This window comes from Eurosta solidaginis, chromosome 3 (assembly GCF_040869045.1).
Source record: "Eurosta solidaginis isolate ZX-2024a chromosome 3, ASM4086904v1, whole genome shotgun sequence".
NCBI classification, from domain to species: Eukaryota; Metazoa; Arthropoda; class Insecta; order Diptera; family Tephritidae; genus Eurosta; species Eurosta solidaginis.
The window spans coordinates 107,945,623-107,971,749 of record NC_090321.1 but is presented as its reverse complement, the minus strand read 5'-3'; the positions used below and the strand labels follow the sequence as shown (position 1 = coordinate 107,971,749).

At 40.2% G+C, this 26,127-nt stretch overlaps 1 protein-coding gene across 6 annotated transcripts in view; it reads right to left on the bottom strand.

The window, feature by feature from the left end:
* LOC137244225 (lysosome membrane protein 2) overlaps positions 1–26,127 on the bottom strand; it is a 913,474-nt gene that overhangs the window by 131,034 nt on the left and 756,313 nt on the right. The window contains exon 8 of one of the 6 annotated variants that reach the window (XM_067772919.1): positions 21,562–22,560. The exons of the other annotated variants lie outside the window; for them this stretch is intronic. Coding sequence (XP_067629020.1) covers positions 22,499–22,560 — 62 coding nt within the window. The 3' untranslated portion in view covers positions 21,562–22,498. Of the gene's footprint in view, positions 1–21,561; positions 22,561–26,127 lie in introns of those variants that run through there. 6 annotated transcript variants of the gene reach the window in all.

Below are 26,127 nucleotides of genomic sequence, written 5' to 3'. Positions count from 1 at the left end.
AATATATATGTATATTCCCACCACCATATACAAACGTACATAAAAGCGGTGCATTACAAACCGGCAGATCACACTCATACTCTCACAAAGTTAACTTGTGTCCCTTGCGGTATAATTTAAATACATATCCCCACTTTTACATTGTTGGCGATACCCAGCAAAAAATTCAGCCTCATTTGCATAGTGTGAATTACCCAGCAGTAAATTCTGCTGCTCATCCCAACTGTGCCCAGACTAATCCCAATTAAGTCTAACTGGTCCTAGCCTACTACACTCTCGACCAATAGGAAAACTTATCCCTTTGGTTTTCCCGTAGAAATAAACACTCGGCAATCTCCAAAATAACCAAAATAGCCAAAATAAAATTAAGCAAGTCCCTCTTCAGAATGGCTAGCGTGGTCGAAAGTAAATTTATATCTGAAACGGATCTCTTTTCGGATTACTGCGCTCGGTTCGGTACAACCGACATCCAAGATAACACCGAGGCATCCCTAAAAATAAAAGACAAAAATATCGATGTGTTCTGGGAAAGGCTACAGAGCGCATATGACGCTGTCGTAGAGTCAGATGACAACGACCTTCCCGACGACTTTAAGGCCTCAGCCTTCAGCAAATACCGCGCCTGCCTTATAGCATATGAAGACACAAAGGCAAGAATAGGCGATCAGCTCCAGCTAAAGGTACTAAGCAATCCCGTCCCCGCTACAACCACCACTCCCCAAGAAAATTCCGGGATGCACCTCAAAGTACCCGCCTGTGACACCGAAGTCTTTTACGGGAGTTATGATCAATGGCCGTCCTTCCGTGACATGTTGACAGCGGTCTATATCAATCACCCGAAACTCTCAAGCGCCCAAAAATTGTACCATCTCAGATACAAAACCCAAGGAAAAGCCGGCCAGATAGTAAAGCAATTCCCACTAAGTGATGCCAACTTTGCTCTGGCTTGGGAAACTCTGAAATCCCGATACGAAAATAAAAGAGTCCTGGTCGACAATCAAATCCGAATTCTCATGAATCTAAAAGCGATTCAATCGGAAAACAGTGATGAAATCCAAAGACTGCAATCCTTCGTAAACAAGTCTCGACAGAGAGTTGAGATCCCATTTTAATTTATTTAGTAACGTCCAAGCTCCCAGAAAATACTGTTGCGCTTTGGAAACAGTCAATAAGCTCCAGACGAGACCTACCGAACTGGTCCCAAATGGATCAGTTTCTGACTACTCGCTACGAGATAGTGGAAAGGGTGGATCAATGGCGACCACCCAAACCCCGATATAATCCACCCTCCACCAACGTCTCAAGGCCTTCCCCAAGTCAGAACAATCCCCAGTTCAGGCAGGCTCAAACCCAAAACCAAAGCCGCAACCCCCGCAGAACAGCAACTATACCCAAAATCGCACAAATGCTCATGTGGCCGAGCATCAGAAAATCTACGCCTGCAGAATGTGCAAGCAGGCCTCCCACACGCTACAAAGCTGCTTGCATTACAAAAAGCTGGCAATCCCTGAACGGAAAAAATTCGTAAGAGAAAATAAAATGTGCGAAAACTGCCTGTCCCAAACCCACCTCTTAAAAGATTGCACAAGCACAAGAACGTGCCTCTATTGCCAAGGTCGCCACAACTCCACCCTCCACGACGCCGGAGTATCTCATAAAACCAATGGCCCTCGTAAAACAACAGCTCAAGTAGCAACTAGTCAGGACGTTGCCAACACAGATCCCAACGAGGAACTTCCCACCACCTCAAACGCTGCCCGCATCCAATCTTTGCATGCAGAAAATGATAGCAAGATCATTCTCCCCACAGCGATAGTGTCCATAGAACACTGAGGGGACTGCTTCAGGCTCAGAGCCTTAGTGGATCAAGGGTCAGAGCGTAGCTTCATCTCATCAAAAGCTCAAATCAAGCTAGGCCTCCCATATACCCACTCCCTATTTGAAATATCGGGCATGGGAGGCGGAGTAGTACAAACCTCCAACAAGTCATGCTCACTGACCCTAGTCTAAAATGACCAAAAGGTGAAAATAAAGGCCCAGGCAATAGTGCTACCTCGGCTCACTAGGCAACTCCCAACACTCAGGCTAAATAACGACCAAATGCGTAAATGGTCCCATCTCAAGCTAGCAGACCAGAACAATTAGAACCGCTCCCAAATTGATCTGGTATTAGGCAGTGATCTTATCCCTCAAATAATGCTAAATGGCATAGAAAAGATCTCGCCCACACTGCTAGCAAAAACACGATATTTGGCTGGATAATAAGTGGCCAAACCCCCGAAAAGGTCGGATCACACTCCTCTCAAGCGTGGGAAGTGACGAATGTCCAGCTGAATGAACAGCTTAGGCAATTCTAGGAAATCGAAGAAATACCCAGAACGCGAGTGGAAACCCCAGAAGATAAAATGTGCGAAGACTTTTATCAAAGCACCACCACTCGCATGGATGACGGTCGATACATGGTCCGGCTCCCATTTAAACCAACATTCCCGTACTGCAGCCCTACGACAGTTCCATGGCATGGAACGTACTCCCTCAAAAAAAGGCGATCTCAAGCAGCAATACGACCAGGTACTCGAAGAATATCTGGCCCTAGGCCACATGGAAGAATGCAGTCACAATGAAATAGAATCCCTGGGTAAATACGGCTCATTCTATCTCCCTCACCACGCAGTCGTAAGGCCAGACAAGAAGACAACAAAAGTCAGGGTTGTATTCAACGCCTCTAAAAAGTCGGGTTCCGGTCACTCCCTCAACGATGTTTTATGTACCGGACCAACCCTCCAACCCGATCTCCGACTTATGTTGTTAAAATGGCGAACATATAAATATGTGTTTAATGGCGATGTCGAGAAAATGTACCGCCAAATTCTCTTGCACCCCGATGACCGAGACTACCAACGGATAATATTCCGGACCCCCGAACACAGTCCAGTAAAGGACTACAAGTTAAAAACGGTCACCTTTGGGGTTAATTGCGCACCTTTCCTGGCTATTCGCACCCTACACGAGCTGTCGAAAGATGTAGCCGATTCCCATCCACGCGCAGCCCCAATACTAAAATCCGAGACGTATGTTGACGATATTTTATCTGGCAGTCATGATCTCAAATCAGCCGAGCAATCCCTAACAGAGACTATAGATGCTCTCAATTCAGCCGGCTTTCCCCTAAAAAAGATCACGGCAAACCATCCAGACATTCTCCAAAAAATATCAAAAACTGATCTGCTGGAAACAAACTTTCTCGAGTTCGAAAAGACTAGCACCGCCAAAACCCTGGGCATCCAGTGGAACGCCCTAACGGATACATTCTCGTATACCGTCGACTCAAATCCGGCATCCACTGCAGCCACGAAGTGGCAAATCCTCTCCATTGCGAAAATTTTCGATCCCGCAGGGTGGCTGACGCCCATAATTATACAAGCGAAGATGCTCATGCAAGAATTGTGGTTAGACGGGACCGAATGGGCGCAGTTCTCTCAAAATCTTCCCTCTATTTCAGCCATCCATATACCCCGATGGATGAATTTTACGCCCGATCAACATGTTGAGCTCCACGGATTCTGCGACGCCTCAGAAAAGGCTTATTGCGCAACCCTGTAGCTAAGAAGCACCGTCGGTACTCAGGTCCACTCTCACCTTATAGTGTCCAAAGGCAAAGTGGCTCCTCTCAAAACTATTAGTTTGCCACGCCTGGAGCTATGCGGAGCGCTCTTATTAGCAAAATTAGTCGCAGTAGTCCAACCCCATCTCGGCCTAAGTCAAAAAAAATAAATCATGTGTTCCGATTCGGAAATCGTGCTAGCCTGGTTGGAAAAGCCACCCCACTCGTGGAAAACACACGTCTCTAACCGAACAGCGCAGATTATAGACCTCGTTGGAAATGTCCCTTGGCGACATGTGCGAAGCAAAGACAAACCTGCGGATCTTGGAACCAGAGGATGCAGCCCGACGACCTCGCTATCTCATCGCTATGGTGGAATGGTCCAGAGTGGCTTTCCCGACCCTCCGAGGACTGGCCAACACCAACGGCCAGAAATATTGTACCCCCCGAACTTCGCCGAGTCGAATCACTGCATGCAGCGGAAGAGTCAGAAGACTTCTTAGAACGGTTCTCCGCCTATCCCCGCGCCCTACGCGTAACAGCGTACGTGTTGAAATTTGTAACTCGGCTTAGAAATGCTGTAGGAGGCAATCGTACGCCTAACGATCCCGCCCTCTCTTACGCCGACGTCATGCGCGCGAAAATCCGTCTGCTGAGCTTGACTCAGTGGAAATTCTTCGCTTCCGAAAGCAACTCCTTCGAAAATTTAAAACCAATCGGAAAGCGAAGTCCCCTACTGGCACTTGACCCCTTCATGGATACAAACGGGATTCTCCGTGCCAACGGAAGATTAGTAAACGCCGACATGACCTACAATGAATGTCATTCCATCATTCTCCCCGAAAAGGCTAGATTTACTACCCTTTATATAAGGTTTCTGCTCGAGAGCTTCCTTCATGCCGACCTCCGCCTCCTGCAACAAGCTATGAGGCAGGAATTCTATACCCCCCCATCCCCCCCCGATTCAAACCTCAGCTGAAAAATGTATTTTCCAATGTAAAGTCTGCACCATCCATAAGCACCAACGCAATCCCAGATAATGGCAGCTTTACCCCCCGAACGAAGTACTTTCGCGCCCCCCTTCACTACTACTGGCGTAGACTTCGCCGGCCCGTTTCAAATCAAGGCTTCGATGCTCCGATCTCCAACCCTCGTAAAAGGTTATGTGGCCGTTTTCGTTTGCTTCACTACCAAGGCGATCCACCTGGAATTGTGTTCGGATCTCACTAGTAAGGCTTTTCTCGCTGCCTTCGCCCGGTTTGTAGGGCGTCGAGGGTACCCGAAGCAAATGATGAGCGACAAGGGCACAACCTTCATTGGTGCTAAGCGAGCTACCGAAGTAGAGTTCGTCACTTTCCTCAACGAAGTCTCGGCAGATATTGTTCAAAAGTACGCGCCAAAAGGCATCGAATGGAAATCTATACCCCCCGGCGCACCCCACATGGGCGGATTATGGGAATCTGCCGTAAAAAGCTTTAAAACCCATTTTTAAAAGGTCGCCGGAACACACAGCTTCACATTTGGAGAATTCTCAACGTTATTAATTCGCATAGAGGCCGTACTCAATTCTCGTCCTATCTCCCCGCTTTCCCAGGACCCAGTGGATCTCACCGCCCTCACACCTGGCCACTTTCTCCGAGGCGCACCCCTTCTCGCCATCCCCGAACCGAACTATGAACACCTCTCTTTGATCAACCGTTGGAAACGGTTGAAAGTTTTACATCACCAATTCAGCAAGCGCTGGAAGAATGACTACCTCATGGAGTTACCCAAGCGTTATCGATGGCAAACCGCTCATCCTCCCCCTAAAATCGCCGATCTAGTCGTCATCAAAGAAGACAACCTACCCCCTACAGAATGGCATCTAGGACGCGTGGAAGACACCCATCTAGGAAGAGACGCCCATATCCGAGTAGTCGACATACGCACCCAGAATGGCGTACTCAACAGGCCCATCACAAAATTGTGCTTTCTACCGCCCTCTGAGCCTAACTCAGGCCCTCAAGGCTCAGTAGCATCCCCAGAACGTAATACAGTCCAACTCCCTGTGCTATCGTAAAATTAACAGAAAAAACCTTAACCCCTACCAACACTCACTCCCAACATCACGAGTGAATAAAAATTTATTTTATCCTATCTTCCTCAGATGGAGCGCCAACGCCCTCCAGTCCCCGCACCGCGCCGCTCGCTAGCATCACAGGTGACAGTGCCCACAGCTCGCCACCAACGTGCCGAAGTCCTGCCCGACTACCGACGATGCCGTTTATGCATGCGACCCCATGCACTATTAATGTGCTCCGTGTTCGCTGCCATGCAGCCCCAACAACGCGCCGTGGTTGCATGGGCACACAATTATTGCACAAACTGCTTGGCACTGTCACACGCCACACGCGCATGTTCATCCAGCGAGCGCTGCCACGTCTGTGAACTCCCTCACCACACGTTGTTGCACCGAGACACCGGGATCCGCCAAACCCCGAATGTAGAGCAGCCACCAAGGCGCCAACGCCAATCATCGCGCCGCCACAGGCCACGCCATCGCAGCAGTGGGAACGTTCAGCCACCACCCGCTGCAAGAACATCCAGCGTTCGCCGCAACCAACGCGTATCGACCGTGCCCAATCGCACTATAAGATGCACCGCCACCGGCCTACGAACCTCAACGTACAAAAGCAAAGTGGGTAAAATCCTCATTAAGGAAGCAGTTAGGGCGTTGACCGAGCTGAAACATACGTTAGGCGCTTAGTAAGCCTAGGCGGGCCAGGATGTTTACGCGGCGTAGGCTGTCACCCGTCCCATCTCCCTCCTTTTTTATACGTATCTCTATGAATTTATATATAACCCGTATCTTGTATTGTATTCGATCTATTGAATTGTATTTCTATACTGAAGTATCCCTAGAATCAATGCATTGTATTTACCCTTAAATTCCCTATTGGGAATCCTCATGGCTATGTGACAGCCTCCACCGCGCAAAATCCACCAAATCGAATTCGCCGCAATTACAGGATGGCGATCTGGCATGATCGCCACCTGTCAAAAAACCACCACCGTTTGGTCATCGAAATTTTTTATTATTATTATTGTCATAGTGGAAAACTCATCATAGTTCCTTTTGCCGATTTCTTTTGTGAAAAATCAAAAATAACTTTTCGAAAACCCAAGTCATCGGCGCGCATTTTGCCTAATATAATTAAATACTCAGTTGTCAAACGCAAATTATTATAATCCGTTGCATGTCACGGATTTTGTTTATAAACTCTATCAAGTTTTGAAGTGAATAAAATTGCAATAATTCTATCATACCCTTTATACATGTGTAATTAATAAGGAGGTGTATTTAAAGATTATTGCGCATAGTTCGAGGATATCACCACAAACCTTGGAGCCATAAAGGAGTCTGTTTCCAAAGTGAATTTCATTAAAGTGCTTCATCCTCCCCATCTACGCTTGGCAACAATATTGAACGCGCGCGCTGCAATTCACCTGGGTACCTAAATCATGTACATGTAGATGTATCGGAGCCAAAGAAAGTGGTGACTGGCGTTCCGCAAGGGTCCATAATTTGTCCATTACTTTTCAGTCTTTTCCTTAATGATGTGTTTTATGTCTGCGAGTTTGTAAGTATGCATGCATATGCTGATGATATTCAGCTTTATTCATCCGATGGTTTATCAATATGCATGATCTCTGTCTTAAAATAAATAATGATTTATCTGCTATTTTATGTGTGGCGAATAAAAATGGACTTTGTCTAAACGCAGCTAAATCATATGTTTTGCCCATTTCCAGAAAAGTATCGCAAATTTTACAATACCTGACTTAAGTATTGGGACCGCTACGGTGAAGACCGTTAGGTTCGGTTGGGTGATAGCTTCCCTGATAAGCTCACTTGGACTACATGAAGGTCTGTTGTGATACCACATATAATAAACTAAAATAACGGTGACGTAGATATAAATACTTAGAGAATCGTTGGGTAGCAACGATAAAGTTCCGAATGATCCCGATCTCAACCTTGGATAGCTCCTCGGGAGATCCAAGTGAGTCGCGACCGAAATACTTTCGCCTAGTTCTGGCAAAAGCTGGGCAATCAAGTGAAGATCGTTAGTAAAGTTAGAAACTTTGGTGTTATAATGAATACTAGTATTACTGAGACTGATCATATCAACTCCATGGTAGGAAAGGTGTATGGCACTCTGCGCAGATTACGACAGTCCGCGCTGATCTACAATAAGCTCGACTCAAGATCTACCTATAAAATGGAGGTTGCCTTTAACTACCTCACTCGGTATGTCTATGGCTTATATACGTTTGAACATATATCCGCTTGGAGATCTAGACTTCTGGGCTGTAACCTGTCTGATTATCAGAAGGCAAGGAGTTGCAGTTTTCTGTTTCGCCTGATCCTAACAAAAACACCGGCATACTTGTATAATGAAATCTTATTTAATAGGTCTCTCCGCTCATGTAATCTATCCGTACCTACTTTTAATTATGCACCTTCGACTAGGCTGTTTTTTGTCAACACTACGCGTCTCTGGAATTCAATCCCTGCTTCTGTGAGAAACTCTCTAGACCGAAACAACTATAAACTTTACAGCTACTTTTCTAATCTTGAAACTTAAATTGGCTATTTAAAATAATTTCAAACTACTTCTCTATACTTCTTCTATACTAATTTCTTATACTCGTTTTTTTTTATATTTTTTAATCTGTTCATTTATGTAACTTAAATTAACGTTTAGGCATACTTTTTTTCATATACAAATTTATAATTAAATTGTAATACCTGGTTGTTGTACTCTTAAAACATTTCATTATTTTAATGTGCTAATGTGATTATATAAATAAATACAATACAATACAATACAATATAAGGTCAATCACCCCTTTTGAATATATGTACGTTATCTGTAGAAATAAATAAATTTTTGTATTGATTAGAGGATAATGATGGTAGAAGTTTTTTTCTATCTCTGTCTGAACCCACCCCATTAGTCCGCAAGCCGCGAACTACATTTGAATGCTACTGGGCTCCGACAATTGAAGTAGCATTCCCTAGTACTGACAGTAGTCCGTCTGTCCTAGCGTCAAGTCATGTCCGTCAGTCAGTCTATGGATCAAACGCCTAGGTAATAACCAATATCCATGAGAATAACACCCACTCCAAAATATGGTGAATTTAGCCTACCATCCTTAAAACAGATAAAACCCCTCGCCTTAATTTACATGGATTTATTTCACAAAAAAATAAGTCTTAACTCTAGTAACGATAAAATATGAAATCTATTTAAAAGTAAGATAAAGAATTAAATTAAAAATAGAAAAATGCAAAAATTGTAAAATAAAAGCTTACTTTAAAATAATTCAAACATTATTGCTGAGAGTTTAAAATCAACAAAACTTCTTTAATAAGAAAAAGGATTAAATAAAAAAAATGTAGATAAAAAAAAAATAGCCAAATATTTGAATGTTCCAAATTCGATCCAAAAAAACTAATCCAGAAAATTCAAACAACCCAAATGAAATACAGTCTGCAATTCAATTGCGATAAAAATAAAATAAAAAAAAATAAAAAAATTTTGTTTAATTAATTCACTATGCACCTTAAATTAATAGCACAACAACTCCTTGACTTAGAGTAGATAGAAAAGATACTATTATTTTATTTCACTTTTATTATATCGAATAGAAAAAAGGATGAAAAACAAAATATAAAATTAAATATTTGCGCGACGGCGGGCGGGCGAAAAACTGATAACGATTGCGGTTCGGATGTTGCGTGTGGGCGGGTAGTTTTAAGTAAACTAAAAACTCAATTGAGAGTGAGCGCGGTGGTGGTTGGCAAGCCACGGCTGAGCTGCACTGCTTGCGCTTGGCCGCACTGGCCGGGTGTTGCCAGGCGGAGGGGGCGGACTTAGTCCGAAAATTGGATCATGTCTTCAACATGCTCCCCCCGCCCGACGCGTTGATGGGTTAAGGGCGGCGTCAACTCTGTCCAAGGCTGCTCGTACCTCGGCTACTAATTGTCTTATTTTTTTTTCCTTTTTGACGAGCCGATTGGCTTCGTACCGCGCTCTGGCGGTTTTCCGTGCGGGCTCGTGGGGTTGCCCTGTCTCTTCGGCGGCTGTCGTTGTCCGCATGGTTGTTCGGTCGAGCCCGGTGGAGCAAAGTGTGGTGGCCGAGTGAGCATTTTCGGCAGCTGCTTGGGGAGTCGCACGCCCCGGTGGAGTGTGAGATTGCGAGGCAGTTGAGGCAGTGCCGGTGGGTTTTGGCACATTGGTATCTCTCCTCGGGTTGCATCGCTAAAAAGGCCCGGCACTGTCTCAACACATGCCGTTGACCACAGAGGCGACACTTTGGTCCCTCCGTTGTTCTGCGGGTCCTGTAAAGACAAGAAAAGAGAAAAAACTATTCGTATTTTTTAGGCATGGGTGAGGGTAGCTTATATATCTTTTTCAGATTGCTAGGGTCATGAAACAGGGGGTACCAGAGGTAGGGTTGGCATTACTAGGCAGTTGGTAGCACGCACAGTTTGGCAATATTACGGGTTATTAGTCCATTTTGGGTTTTGAGTTCCACAACTCGAACATTGTTATCCGATCCAGGGTGTAAAGTGATTACCCGTCCCAAACGCCATTCGTTCGGGGGTAGTAAATTATCCTTTACCACGACTAAATCTCCAACTTGAATATTGCGTTGAGGGCATTTCCATTTATACCGCTTATGCAGCTCCTTGAGATACTCGCTCTTCCATCGTGTGCTGAATTGGTGGTGAAGCACTTTCAGTTTCTGCCATTTGTTAACCAAGGTGAGATGCTCTGCAGTTGGCTCCGGTAACGACAAGAGCGGCGCGCCACGCAAGAAATGCCCTGGGGTTAGGACTAGGGGATCCATTGGATCTTCGGACATAGGGGAGAGCGGTCGGGAGTTGAGGACCGCCTCTATGCGTATTACGAGGGTAGTAAGCTCTTCGAAGGAGAACTTCTGGTTTCCTGCTACTTTCGTAAAGTGTATCTTGAAGCTTTTCACGGCCGCTTCCCATAGACCACCCATGTGGGGAGCGTATGGGGGGATGAATTTCCATGAGAATCCGTGAGCTGCATACTTTTCGGCGACGTCTGTAGCGACTTCCTTGAGGAATGTGGTGAATTCTCTTTGTAATCCGCGTTGTGCGCCGACGAACGTCTTTCCGTTGTCAGAATATATCTGGTGGGGTAGGCCACGGCGGCCAGTGAATCGGGCAAAGGCTGCGTTGAAGGCATTCGTGGTGAGGTCAGAACACACTTCTAAATGAACAGCCTTTGTGGAAAAACAGACGAACACACAAACGTAAGCTTTGACATACGAAGCTCGGCGAAGGGGAGAAGTTTTTACCATAAATGGTCCAGCAAAGTCGACTCCTGTTGTATGAAAGGGTAGGGAATACGTTGACCTCTCGGGTGGCAAGGCTGCCATTATCTGCGTTTTCATCTGCTGTTTATAGATGGTGCAGGTTTTGCAGTGGAAGACGAGCTTTTTGACCTTTTGCTTCAAACGTGGAATGTAGTACTGTTGCTGTACCATTCGGATCATCAGCTGTTTGTCGGCGTGCAGCAGGTGCGAATGGAGGAAGTCTAACAGAAGAGAACAAAATCGAGAGTTTTCGGGTATGATAATTGGGTGCCGCTCATTAAAGCTATAGGTGGCATATGCTAATCTTCCAGAAACTCGCATGATTCCTGAGTCATCTAGCATGGGGTTTAATGTCAGAAGGGTGTCTTTTTGGGTAAGGGTCCTGACGTTTGAAGCAGCTCTATCGTGTCTCCGTAATGATTCCGTTGAGTTTGAATGATGATTTTGATTTTGGCATCATTCACTTCGGGGTGGGTGGGGTTAAGCGTGGCTGGAACTTTCAGTTTCCTTGCTTTCTTGATAAACCGCAACATATAGGTCACGACTCTAAGCGCTCGAGAAAACGACGAAAACCGGTCGAGTATGTCTATATTTTCTTCCTGCCGGGTGTGGAATACGTCCACATGTCGTTGTTCGGGGGGAGTTGGGTGATGAGAAATATCCTTTGGCCACGAAGTTGATGGGTTGATAAGCCAATTAGGTCCTTCCCACCATAATGGACATTGGACTAAATCCTGAGGCTTGCAGCCTCGAGGGCCCAAATCCGCTGGGTTATCCTTACTGGAAACGTGCCTCCAAGTGGCGTTGTCGACGTTCTTAAGAATTTCAGAGGTTCTGTTGGCGACATACGTTTTCCAGGTATGGGGTGGTTTTTCTAACCAGGCCAGTACGATGGCAGAATCGCACCAGAGAATGAGTTCGTGTTGGGGTAGATTCAGCTCACTTCGCAGCTGTTTCACTAACTTGGAGAGTAAAACTGCTCCACAGAGTTCCAACCGTGGAAGACTCACGGTTTGGAGGGGTGCTACTTTGCTTTTAGCAGCTAGCAAATGGGATGAAAACTTATTTTCATGGGTTTGTACTCGGAAATATATACAGGCACAAAATGCTTTTTCTGAAGCATCTGAGAATCCATGCAGCTGGATTAGTTTATCGGGGGAATACTGTACCCACCTGGGGATTTTAATGTCTCTGATATGAGGTAAATTTTCATAAATTGAGGTCCATTTTTGGAGAGCTCCGGGCTTCTCGTCTTCGTCCCAATCCGTTCCTTCCATCCAGAGTTGTTGCAGCAACATTTTGGCAAGAATCATTATTGGTGAAAGCCATCCTGCGGGGTCAAACAGTTTTGCGACTGCTGATAGAATCTGCCTTTTTGTAGTCGTGTTTTCTGCTGATGGTGGATCATACGTGTAGGTGAAGGTGTCGGTTAGCGCGTTCCACTGAATTCCAAGGGTTTTTGTGGAACTCGAATCATGGAATTTAAGGAAGTCGACGTCTAGCAACTCAGGGTCGGGAACGGGTTTTAAAATTTCAGGGTGATTTGCCGAAATCTTCCTCAAAGGGAACCCTGCCGATTTTAAGGCTTCGATAACTTGAGTCATAGAGTTCAAAGTGGACTGTATATTATGACCGCCGGACAAAATATCGTCAACATAAGTTTCATTCAATAAAATATTTTTAGCGAGCGGATATTCGTCTTGACAGTCGTGGGCGAGTTGGTGTAGGGTTCGAATCGCCAAATATGGCGCGCAATTTACACCAAATGTAACTGTTTTTAGTCGAAAATCTTCTATCGGCAGAGTTGGGTGTTTTCGAAAAACGATTCGATGAAAATTTTTATCTTCTTCATGGATGCGTATTTGGCGATACATTTTCTCAATATCGCCGTTAAAAACAAACTTATAAAGTCGCCATTTAAGTATGACGAGCATTAAGTCATTTTGTAGAATGGGGCCTGTATGAAGGACGTCGTTCAACGAGTTGCCAGAATGCGACATTTTTGATGCGTTGAAGACGACTCGCACTTTTGTGGTTTTGCTGTCGGGTTTTATGACAGCATGATGGGGTAGATAAAATGATAGATATTTACCATCTCTAATTATATCTTGTTGGGAGGCGGGTTCCATGTGATCCATGGTTAAATATTCATTAAGGACTTCAAAATATTTGTCTCTTAATTCGGGTTTTCTTTCGAGCGTGCGTTCGATGCTGACGTACTGCTCTTGTGCTGCGGGTCGTGAATGACCGAGTGCCAGATTGGCTGGAAATTCCGATTTGAAGGGTAGTTTGACTCTGTAGCATCCATCTTCCTCACGAATTGTGGTTGTCCGGTAGAGTGTTTCACAGTATTCATCATCTGCTGATCGTTGTTGGGTTTGGTGAACTTCTTCCTGTTCCCAAAATTTTCTCAAAAGTTGATTGGTGGGGTCATCGGGGCATTCAGTGACATGAGTGCTGAAGGTTGATACCTTTTCAGCTACAGGGCCGCTTAATATCCATCCGAATATTGTGTTTTGGGCAAGTAATGTTCCACTCACATTTCGTAGGAGCCCTTCGGTGAGGATTTGCGGGGTGATATCGCTGCCGATTACCACATCGATTTTTGATGGTATCGAATACTGTGGATGCGCTAACGGTAAATGGGACAGTTCTTCGAGATCGATGCTTGAAGCTCTGACTGTGGGCAAGAACTTCGTTAGTTTTGGCAAAATTATTGCTTGTGCGTCTATCATTTGGGTTAAGTCTGCTGAACAGAATGTTATCTGGCAGACTTTATTGGCATTTTTCACAACCGTTCCACCCATTCCAGATATCTGGTGGAGAGACTCTTTTGTGGGTAGACCAAGAACCTTTTGTATACGGGATGATACAAAGGTTTTTTGTGAACCTTGGTCTATTAGGGCACGAATTTTATGAAATTCGCCAGCAAAGTATACTGATACTATTGCTGTGGGTAGTAGGGTGGTTCCATGATTACTCGAGAAGAGTGAAGAAACCGGGTTTTTGTCTTGAGACTGTAGGGAGGAGGTGGCTCTTGCGGCGGCTTTCGATGTTGAGGCTCGCTCGTCGTCCGTTCTCCTAGGGGTGCTTGGGCATTTTGAGCTCTGGGGTTTGGTTGTGATTGTTGGGGTTTGGGCTGCAAATGCAGTAGCGAATGATGACGCTTTTGGCAATAAACGCACGTGAAACTACTTTTACATTCGTTCATGGGGTGTGACGTAGACAAACAGTTTTCGCAATAACTATTTTCTCTCACAAATTTGATTCGGTCTGATACCGATAAATTTCTAAACCTAACGCAAGACTTGTCTGCGTGGTATTGATTGCATAATCTACACGAAGCCGTTTTATTGAACTCCGTGTGATATGCATGGGTTCTATTATTGTTAGATTGGGTCGAGTTTTGATTCACCGTTCGTGGCGTAAAACTCGAAAATTGGGGTTTCGCCTTGCCTGGTCGATAGGTACTTATTCTCTCTACTACCTCGTATCTGCTCGTCAAAAATTTATTCATATCCTCCCAAAGTGGGAGTTCTTTTCGGGAGCTGAGGGATTGTTCCCATAGTGAAAGGCTTTCACTTGGCAGCTTGGATGAGCAGAGGTAAACGAGGATTGGGTCCCAGTCCGTTGTCGGGATTCCTTGGGTGTTAAGGGTTGACATGCGTTGTTGATTGTTGTCTGCATCTTCTGTATTTGTTCTCCGTTTTCTGCGAATATTGTGGGTAGGTTGAACAGCGTCTTCAATTGGTTGTCGACGAGTATCCTTTTGTTCTCGTACCTAGATCTGAGCGCTTCCCAGGCAAGCTCGAAATTATTATCGCTCAGTGGGTATTGTTTTACAATAAGCCCAGCTTGTCCTTTTGTTTTCAGGCGTAGGTGGTATAGTTTTTGAGCGGGTGATAATTTAGGGTGGTTTTTATAGACTGCCGTGAACATATCTCTAAAGGATGGCCAGTCTTCGTATCCACCATGAAATACTTCGGTGTCGCATGGTGGTACTTTTAAATAAAAACCGTTTGCGTTTGAATTGTTCATTGGGTGGGCGGGTATTTGTTGTTGGTTGGTGCTAGCAGTATTAAAAAGCTGTAAGGCTTCTAAAATTTCTGATTTGCATGTTTGGTACGTTTCCATGCATTTAGCGAATTTTTGCTCAACCGAGCCGCTGACCTCTGTGTAATTATCTGAGAAACTTACTTCTCAATGAGACTCTAGCACCTTTGCCCATATTTTATCAAGGTCTTCTAGTTTGACCTTAAGCATACACTCTGATAAATCGGTAGCTTGGGAGGGTGACCATCTCGAGCAGTAAACCTCTAATTGGTTACCGTCATATATAAATTCCTGCAGGCGTTGGTCTGCAGTGGTCAATTTTTGGGTTTCGTTTGTTTTTGGCATTATAATTTAATGTAATTTACGAAGAAATGGGAGCTTTTATTAAGCTGTGAAAATCGAAAAAATGTTTTGTCAAAAGGAAAAAAAAAATTTTTTTTTTTTTGAAACCAGCCTAATGTACGCTTGGTTCTTTATACGGGCTTGTCTCAGCGCTTCTGAGTACAAGTAATGTGGGTATATAATAATATAAATATTATAGTATTTTTGTTCACTAGGATTTTATTTTTTATTTTTTTTGAGAGACCGGCCTAATGTGTACCGGCTTTTTGCTTTGTTATATGTACTTGTCTCAGCGCGTCTGAGCACAAGTAATATGGGTATATAGTACGTATGTATGTATTTATATATATGGGTGAAATATATTTGCCGACAAACTGTGGTGTACCAACAACCTTTTGTTTGCTGTGCCAATGCACTTGATCTGTATTAACAAAGTAAATGTATGCCAATATGTGATCGATGATCTTTTTGTTGCTGCCTTCTATTATGTAGTTACATATGGTCATGCAATTACTTTGTTGAGGGTGGGTTTTTGGCTTATGCAAAAAGATATACAAGTGCGTGTGGGTATTATGGGTGCATATAATTGTATGTTTGTATGCAAAATTAATTTTGGGTGCACCGGTAAAATAAACTTTAGGAAAAGTGACAAAAATTTTGGCAAAGTTTTTTGCTATGGGTTTTTGTAAAATATATTTTATGTAATATATGTATATATGGGTAAATTGGGCAGCGGTGAATTTCACGCTGGAAAAATATGTATAGCTCGTGGATGATTACCGAACTAAGTGGGTATATACATATATTACATATTTACGTATATACTTTTATAATTAAGTAGGTATTTAGTGCAACGAACTTATTGGGTATATAGAACCGGGCAATAGATTTTCCGTTGGTACGGGAATGCAAATTTATTTGTTGAAAAATTTATGTGTTTTTGAAGGGACTGTACCTGTTGGTAACAGTGAGTAAGCAAATCAAAATTCTGCCGTTTAGGCTTTTGATGTGGGTTATATACCCAGGGTCCGGATCTTTAGATCGGAGGAGTATATAAGTTTGAGGGTTTTAGATTTGGGGTCCGTGCTTTAGACGGAGGGAATATATATGGGAATATATTGGGTAAACGGTGTACTCACTCTGACATTTTTTGTTGGTTTTATGTGTGACTTGTGATATAATGTGTTGTAATGTTGTATCTCCTTTATGTTGTGTATCTCTGGTGTAATGGTGATGTTCTTTTGATGTATGTATGTGTTTTTTCCACTTATGTTTTTCAACTTCTATTTTATTTGAAAATTTGTATTTTTCTTCTTGGTTTTTTCAAACAATTCCCTTTTTTCGAGTAATTATATTTTTTTCTAATGTATATTTTTTCTTTATATTGAAAAAAAAAATTTTTTTTCTGTTTCCACCAAACTTCTCTTCTGTTTTTACTTATATTTTCCGTTTTTTGTGTTTTAGCCACAAAATTTATTATATATATTTTTATTTTTTTTTTTTTTTGATTTCACCTTATATCTTTTCTTTTGCGATTTTTCGAAAATTTTCTTTTTTTCAAAATTATATTTTTTCTCCAAAACTTTTTTCCTTTTTTCAACTTCACCCTAATTATTTTCCTGTATATGAGTAGGTATTTGTTTTTTATTTTACCGAACAATTTTTATCTTTCTTTTATGTTTTTAGGTACACAAGTTTTTGTCTCTCTGTGTTTGTATATATTTTGTTCAACTTTATTAATATTTTTAAATAATTGTTTTCCTTTTTTTTCTTTTATTTTTTGTCTCTTGTATATATCGCGTTTTTATGTTTCTTCCTTCCTTCACTTTTATGTTATTCAATTAGGATTTTAAATTTTTTCTCTTTTTGTAACACCTTAATGTAACCTTTTATTATATTTATGTATGTTATATACTTTTGCCGTTCAAAATTTTGACACAAACGCAAATAATTTTTTTTTGATGATAAAATGTTGATTTTGTTTAAAATATTTTGTTGTTTTTTTTTGTATGTAGCAATTTTCTAGTTTTTTTCAAACACTATTTTTATCACTTTTTGTTTTTTGTGTCCGTACCGGCCGCGTATTTCGTTTAATGTTAATTGTATAAATGTACATATATAAACTTTGAAATAATTTGTTTTTGCCGCTGGTTGCCTTTTTAGCACCAAAGGACCATGTTTATGTAAATTCAAATGCACTAAACACTTTAGTTATGTTGTATATATTTGTAGTTATCGTTTCTCACTCACAATTCACAACTTGAGTTATTATTATTTATACTAAAATAAAAAATGAAATTAAAATTTTAAATAAACTGCGCGACGGCGGGCGGGAGAAAATACAGCAAACGATTGCGGTTCGGATGTTGCGTGTGGGCGGGTAGTTTTAAGTAAACTAAAAACTCAATTGAGAGTGAGCGCGGTGGTGGTTGGCAAGCCACGGCTGAGCTGCACTGCTTGCGCTTGGCCGCACTGGCCGGGTGTTGCCAGACGGAGGGGGCGGACTTAGTCCGAAAATTGGATCATGTCTTCAACAAATTTCATGCGATAAAAGGTATAATAAATCGCTCCACCCGTTTTTAATGGTACATACAAATGAAAATTAAATTAATTAAAAAAAATATATATATTATGCACTCACCTTTTAATTCAGCGTTGTTGTTGGCGCCAGCATACACCCCGAAACCTATATTGGGGAGGCAACAAAAAAAAAAACAAACAACAACCAAAAAAAATTTGTCCCAAAAGAAGTAAATCTGTCTTCGAGCATTAATTCGTCCAATACCGCGGTAAATGCAATTACCCAAATTATAAAAAAAAAAAAAACCAAAACAAATAGCATCCGACAAAACAAAAAATCTTTAAACAAAGTAAATAATTGAATAAAATAGCCCGACTAATACGCCTGCATTCATATACGCAGGCACATATATCGAGCCCTTTAAGTGTAACCAACAAAAATACAGATATTAGTTTTTTGCTGAAAACCGATAGTTTTGCATGATTTGAATCATCTCACAAATTTTTATAATAGAGAATAGTACCGTTATCAAGCGAAATCAAAAAGAAATTTTAGTGTAAGTGAATTTTGAATTTTGTTTACTTTTTTTGTGACCGCAAATTGCTACTTACCTCAAAAGTGCTTCTCTGTGGTATCTTATGAGTAATGTTTATTTTCAATTTTATCGTGTATATTTATATTGTTCGCAAAAGCACTTGTTGCAATTATACTGTATATGCATGATTTAAGCAACCATTTTGCAAAAAGAAAAAAATATGGCTGAAAACGAAAATATATATTTTAGTTTGATAAAAGTCATTTCTGCTTAAGTTCGTGAAATCCAATAAAATTGTTTTATTATTTTAATATGGAGCTTTTACAAAATAAGGTGATTAATTATTTTATACTATCTTTAAAATAAAATAACAAAACTGTGTTTTTATACCAATGAACGATCAAGAATAACTCACTGGTGCCATATAGCGATACTGAGTCTGAAAAGGCATATTATGGGGAATTAGAAAACGAGATATGCGTTGGAACAAGAGGCTACAAGAAGAAACGAAAACTTCCTAAAAGACTTCGGGGTAAAAAACGAAAGCTGTATGAAGTTAAACCAAATCCTTGCGTAGGTAAAAAGTGCATCCGACAAAACAAAAAATCTTTAAACAAAGTAAATAATTGAATAAAATAGCCCGACTAATACGCCTGCATTCATATACGCAGGCACATATATCGAGCCCTTTAAGTGTAACCAACAAAAATACAGATATTAGTTTTTTGCTGAAAACCGATAGTTTTGCATGATTTGAATCATCTCACAAATTTTTATAATAGAGAATAGTACCGTTATCAAGCGAAATCAAAAAGAAATTTTAGAGTAAGTGAATTTTGAATTTTGTTTACTTTTTTTGTGACCGCAAATTGCTACTTACCTCAAAAGTGCTTCTCTGTGGTATCTTACGAGTAATGTTTATTTTCAATTTTATCGTGTATATTTATATTGTTCGCAAAAGCACTTGTTGCAATTATACTGTATATGCATGATTTAAGCAACCATTTTGCAAAAAGAAAAAAATATGGCTGAAAACGAAAATATATATTTTAGTTTGATACAAGTCATTTCTGCTTAAGTTCGTGAAATCCAATAAAATTGTTTTATTATTTTAATATGGAGCTTTTACAAAATGAGGTGATTAATTATTTTATACTATCTTTAAAATAAAATAACAAAACTTTGTTTTTATACCAATGACCGATCAAGAATAACTCACTGGTGCCATATAGCGATACTGAGTCTGAAAAGACATATTATGGGGAATTAGAAAACGAGATATGCGTTGGAACAAGAGGGTACAAGAAGAAACGAAAGCTTCCTAAAAGACTTCGGGGTAAAAAACGAAAGCTGTATGAAGTTAAACCAAATCCTTGCGTAGGTGTGGAAACAAGTGTTGTGAAAAGCTTAGTGAGCAAGATCGGTTAGTGCGAAATGAACACTTTTGGGGATTAGGCAACAAGATACGACGAAGAGATTGGCTTCTATCGTGCATGACCCGGAAATGCGTTCAAAGAAGAACATCAGATAGCCTTAAAAAACAGTGGAGCTATGCATATTTCATTACCTATAACGAAAAGCGTTTTAAAGTTTGTCAGCAGTTTTTACTGAAAACACTTAATATTTCCCAAAACACGTTAATATGTGTTAGAAAAAAACATAGCTCTTCAAATACCTCTTACCAGACAAAAAAAGACCTCCTCCCCATAATAAGTCTGACGAAATAAATGTGGCTCCTTTGAAATCATTCACTGAACACCTACCAGCAGTTCATTTCCACTATTGTAGGAACAAAAGTACTAAGTTATATCTTCCACGGTACTTTCGAAACGTGCCAACTTTGTATAGGTGTTACACGCAGCACTTGATAAATACAAATCAGGAGCAAGCTTAGTTATCCCTAACAGTTTTTCGTACCATTTTCAAAAATGAATACCATATAGGCTTCAATTTGCCAAAAAACGACAAATGCATTATTTGTGAAAAGTATAAGAATTCGGACAGAGAAGCACACAACCTTTTACGACAAACTGAGGAATATAAAATGCACATACGGGACAGGGATAAATCAAAAGAAATTTTCTTAGAGGACCAAAGAAAAGCAAACAGAATGGGACGTATATCTGTGCCAGCTTCGACCTTCAGAAAGTATTGAATACACCACACGGAAAAGACGTAAACCTTTTCTATTCAAGAAAGTGTGCTTTTTGTAATGAAAGCGTTTACGAAAACGGCACAAGAAACGGTTATTGCTTTTTATGGGGTGAATCGGATGGAAAACATGGATGTAACGAAATTTCCAACGCAATTTTCCAACACTTAAATATCGTGGATGAAAGGGGGACTCATTCTGATATAAGTCTATATTGTGATAGTTTTTTTGGGCAGAACAGGAACAGGGCTATGCAAGCAATGATAATATATTTCTTAGAGAAGGCCGCTAACATAAAACACATTAAAATAACTTACCTGTTGCCTGGGCATACCATGATGCCCGTAGACTCCATGCATAGCACTATTGAGTCTTTTATTCGTGATAGAAATGTTTGGGCTCCAAGTGAATGGTATACAATTATTTCGAACGCAAGAACTATACCAGAAAATTATACATACATTTCAATTCATAATTCGGATTTAAAAGATTGGTAAACCTTTTCTCAAGCTTTGCTTCCAGCTTCAGTTTAAATATAATTTACGTCTTTGCGTTGCGCTATCTTCGAAAAAAATTCTCAATTGGTTAAACTACACTATGGTTATTTTGACGATAGCGAAAAAAAGGTATACGATCTCAGTACAATTGTGCGGTCAAGACGAAATTCTCTCATACTTAGTAAGGGTCCTGTTACCTTGTATGATCACTTTTTACACATTTCATCTTCAAAATATAATGACCTAAAATCTCTCTGCAAAAAGAATATCATACCAAACCAATTTCACTATGAATATATTAGCTTAACCCATACTGGAAAGATAATAGATACATTCCCTGAGACAGACGAAGATGACTGCATTATTATGTTTACAACAATACTGTTTAATATATTGTGTTCAAATTTGGAATTTTATAAGTTTCCTTTAATTTCAAATGTATGTATGTACCAAAAAATTACAATAAATACGCCTTTAATGTGCCTCTATGGAATCTGCAAAATATAATTGAATAACTTAAAATTTAAGGTAACCAACAAAATAGTGTTTGGAAAATGAGCCAACATGACAGCAAAAAAACGTAAATACAGATAACAGGACTATCGGTACAGTGTGGTCAAAAACCGAAGTCTTATTTGTAGGCTCAAGAAATATTTTACACACATTTTTTGTAAGGAGATAATTACAAAAAACCTTCTTCTGTAAAATTTACTTTTTGTTGGTTACACTTAAATTGCAGGAAGGACTCGATATGTAGCTTAGTTATTAGCCGGATATTAAATCTTTTGCGAAGAGAATAAGAAACCAAAAAAAGAAAGGTAGCTTTAAAAATCAAAAATAAACAAGAAAAAAATGAGAATCAGATGAAACGATAAGAAAAAGATCTAAAGCAAACGTATGTTAGAACTCTCAATACTAAGTGTGAGAAGCTACAATACCATCACTTAAATATGAGTAATTACAGCAACAATACTTAAATTTAAAATTTTAGGCGGAAGGCAATGCAAAAAAAAAAAATTATAAAGTTGGATGAGTTGCAAAATACAAAAATACAAACAAAGAGTGTCGGAACTACATTCAGCCCGTAGCAGCTCGCACTCTCGCTCTTCCTCTCTTCTGCAGTCCGTGATGTTCCGATGCCTTCTTGTTTCTCCTTTTCTTTAATTCGATCACTCCCAAATATAATAAATTTTAGGTTATTGACCTATTTCCGGCTCAACCACGGAAACGGCTGATCGACGGTAATTTATAGCGTATGTGTTACCGATAGGCCGATTGCCTACTAAGGTGTTTTAAAAAGTGCGCTAAGGCGTCGGCACTTATGTAATTCGGGTATGTATGCTGGTGCTTTTGTTGTTGCGGGTAAAGTTAGTACTTATCCTCTTCGTAGCCAGTCTTACGGTGCTCTGTGGCCGTTAAAAAAAAATGCCGAGGTTAATGCCTCCGGTTGACATAAACCTAAAAAAAAGAAAAACAATAATTATGGTCAAGCATATGTATGGATGTATGTATGTATGTATATATGCAAGTATAATTTAAGTAACATTGTCCTAATACTGCAGTGCATTTAGGACTTTTTTTGTAATTGAATTATTACGCCAATTTATCAATTTACACTTTATTGATTTTTTTTCATATTTTTTTCTTCATGTGCCATTTTGCAGTAACCGCTTAAGTGAAAAAAATTTTGTTTTTAAATTTTCGAATTTTTAAGGTTCCAACTGGCATGCATGCATATAGATCAAAATTTTCTTTTCTCATATTGATTAACGCGGTTATTGAACGTGACCACATCCTAACTAAAGTTACTTTAATTTTTTAGGGTTCACTTAGGCAAATGTATTCTTATTTTTGGAAACTTAATTTACCTAACACATTTTCGTTTTTTATAAGTGTACACTCACCCCGGCTTAGGCAAGAAATGGTTGTTAGGATGTAGTAAGCTGCGGTGAGGGCCCGTGCTGGGTCCTGTAAGCTGGTGTGTAATCAGCAACCGTTGATTAACGTGACGATGACCGGTATTTTTTTTATTTTTTGGCACTGGTCACCACTTGCATATATGTACAAGTATTTTAAAAATTAATTCTTTTTTCAACCTTTCATGTACATTTTTTTCGGGTTTTTCTTGTTTTTTTGTTATTTTATAAAAAAATTTATTTTTTTCTTCATAAATATATTTAATTTTATTAGTTCACTTCACTACTTGAATACTTTAAGTATACATACACCGAGCAGATCGAACCGCATTACTTTGTAGACACCTTGGAACTAAAATTTTCTAATGTTCGATCGCCAGCTGGTGGATATCGTCGAACCTACGTCTGTGCGCAGCGTTGCCATATATTTTTTCTCCAAGTCGTCAGACGCCGCCCAAAAATTGTCAAAAATCGTCATATCTATGGCAACAACCAAAGTTGAGTTAGGACGAAGCTGGGTTATTACCAGGGGACGTACGATTGTATTCGCCGGATACCAAAATGAGAACGCCGGATTTCATTCAAAAATATTAACTTTTTAAGCGCTTTTCTGAAAATTGTCTTTGATTGTTATTTTTGGAAAGTTTTATTAACTTTATTAATATTATGAAGGATATATGTACTTCAGTATGGAAAGATATATTTCATTCATATCTTCCAAGTTATCAAGAATGGTTTTTGCACTGTCTATTTTGTCAACATTAACAGGGAAATAAAAAATATTTTTAATGTCCCCTAAAGTTCTAATACTCTGTATACTACTGCCTTTAAAGATAGCCAGCGAGTTTAACAAGGATTTAGCATCTTTTTTTCCTGCAACTCCAATAGCGCAATTATATTTTTCAATTGAGTAGGTACCTCTCTGAGAACTATTGGAAACGTAATGTTTCTACATTGCTGGGTAACTTTAAGCTGGCATACGAAGAGCAAAATGCCAAAGAATGACATATACATTTAAAAGTAATTAAGTTAGGAATTTCTTTTTCAAAAATCACTATTTAGGAAAATGAACTTAGGGTAACCCTGGAATGTGTTTGTATGACATGGGTATGAAATGGAAGGTATTAAAGAGTATTTTAAAAGGGAGTGGCTCATAGTTCTATAGGTGGACGCCTTTTCGGGATATCGGCATAAAGGTGGACCAGGGGTGACTCTAGAATGAGTTTGTACGATATGGGTATCAAATGAAAGGTGTTAATGAGTATTTTAAAAGGGAGTGGGCCTTAGTTCTATAGGTGGACGCCTTTTCGAGATATCGCCATAAAGGTGGACCTGAGGTTACTCTGGAATATGTTTGTATGACATGGGTATCAAATGAAAGGTGTTAATGAGTATTTTAAAAGGGAATCGGCCTTAGTTCTATAGGTGGACGCCTTTTCGAGATATCGCCATGGGTATCAAATGAGAGGTGTTAATGAGTATTTTAAAAAGGAGTGGCCCTTAGTTTTATATGTGAAGGTGTTTTCGAGATATCGACCAAAATCTGGACCAGGGTGACCCAGAACACAAGCTGTTGGGTACCGCTAATTTATTTATATATGTAATACCACGAACAGTATTCCTGCCAAGATTCTAAGGGCTTTTGATTTCGCCCTGCATAACTTTTTTCAATTTCTTCTACTTAATATGGTAGGTGTCACACTCATTTTACAAAGTTTTTTTTAAGTTATATTTTGCGTCAATAAACCAATCCAATTTCCATGTTTCACCCCTTTTTTCATATTTGATATAGAATTATGGCATTTTTTAATTTTTCGTAATTTTCGATACCGAAAAAGTGGGCGTGGTCATAGTCCGATTTCGGCCATTTTTTATACCAAGATAAAGTGAGTTCAGATAAGTGCGTGAACTACGTTTAGTAAAGATATATATTTTTGCTCAAGTTATCATGTTAACGGCCAAGCGGAAGGACAGGCGGTCGACTGTGTATAAAAACGGGGCGTGGCTTCAACCGATTTCGCCCATTTTCACAGAAAACAGTTATCGTGATATATTCTATGCCCCTACCAAATTTCACAAGGAGTGGTAATTTTTTGTTCGACTTATGGCATTAAAAGTATTCTAGACGAATTAAATGAAAAAGGGCGAACCCACGCCCATTTTGAAAATTTCTTTTATTTTTGTATTTTATAGCACCATATCATTACTGGAGTTGAATGTTGGCATAATTTACTTACATACAGTAAAGATATCAAAGTGTTTGTTAAAATTTGACTTAAAAAGTGGTCGTGTTCATCATCCGATTTTGCTAATTTTTATTTAGCACACAAAGAGTAATAGGAGTAACGCTTCTGCCAAATTTTATCATGATATCTTCAACGCCTGCCAAATTACAAAAACTTTTAAACTACCTTATTTTAAAAGTGGGCGGTGCCACGCCCATTGTCCAAAATTTTACTAATTTTCTATTCTGCGTCATAAGGTCAACACATCTACCAAATTTCATCGCTTTATTCGTCTTTGGTAATGAATTATCGCACTTTTTCTGTTTTTCGAAATTTTCGATATCGAAAAAGTGGGAGTGGTTACAGTCCGATTTCATTCATCAGCGATCTGAGATGAGCGCCCAGGAACCCACATACCAAATTTCATCAAGATAACTCAAAATTTACTCAAGTTATCGTGTTTACGGACGGACGGACGGACGGACATGGCTAAATGAATTTCTTTTTTCCCCCCAGATCATTTTGATATATATATCTAACTCGAATAGTTTATGCCGTTACGGACTGCCGTTATGCGAATAAAGTTAATATACTCTGTGAGCTCTGCCCAGCTGAGTATAATAAAGTCAAGACATAGACATAGTTTGGTAGTCAGATTTACGGACGTTCACGACTATATACTGACACATGTACATTTAGAAACCTATGCTACAAAAATATACTTTGCATGGTATAACCCTACCCTTTTACCAGGGCTGTCTCCCAGTTCATACAGCGAATTTCCTATCGTACTTAGGACGACACACTGGGCATGTTTCGGTCCCAGTTTGGCGTTGTAGTTTTCAAGTTGTGAGCTCTGCTTAAAATTGCGGCGGTATACCACT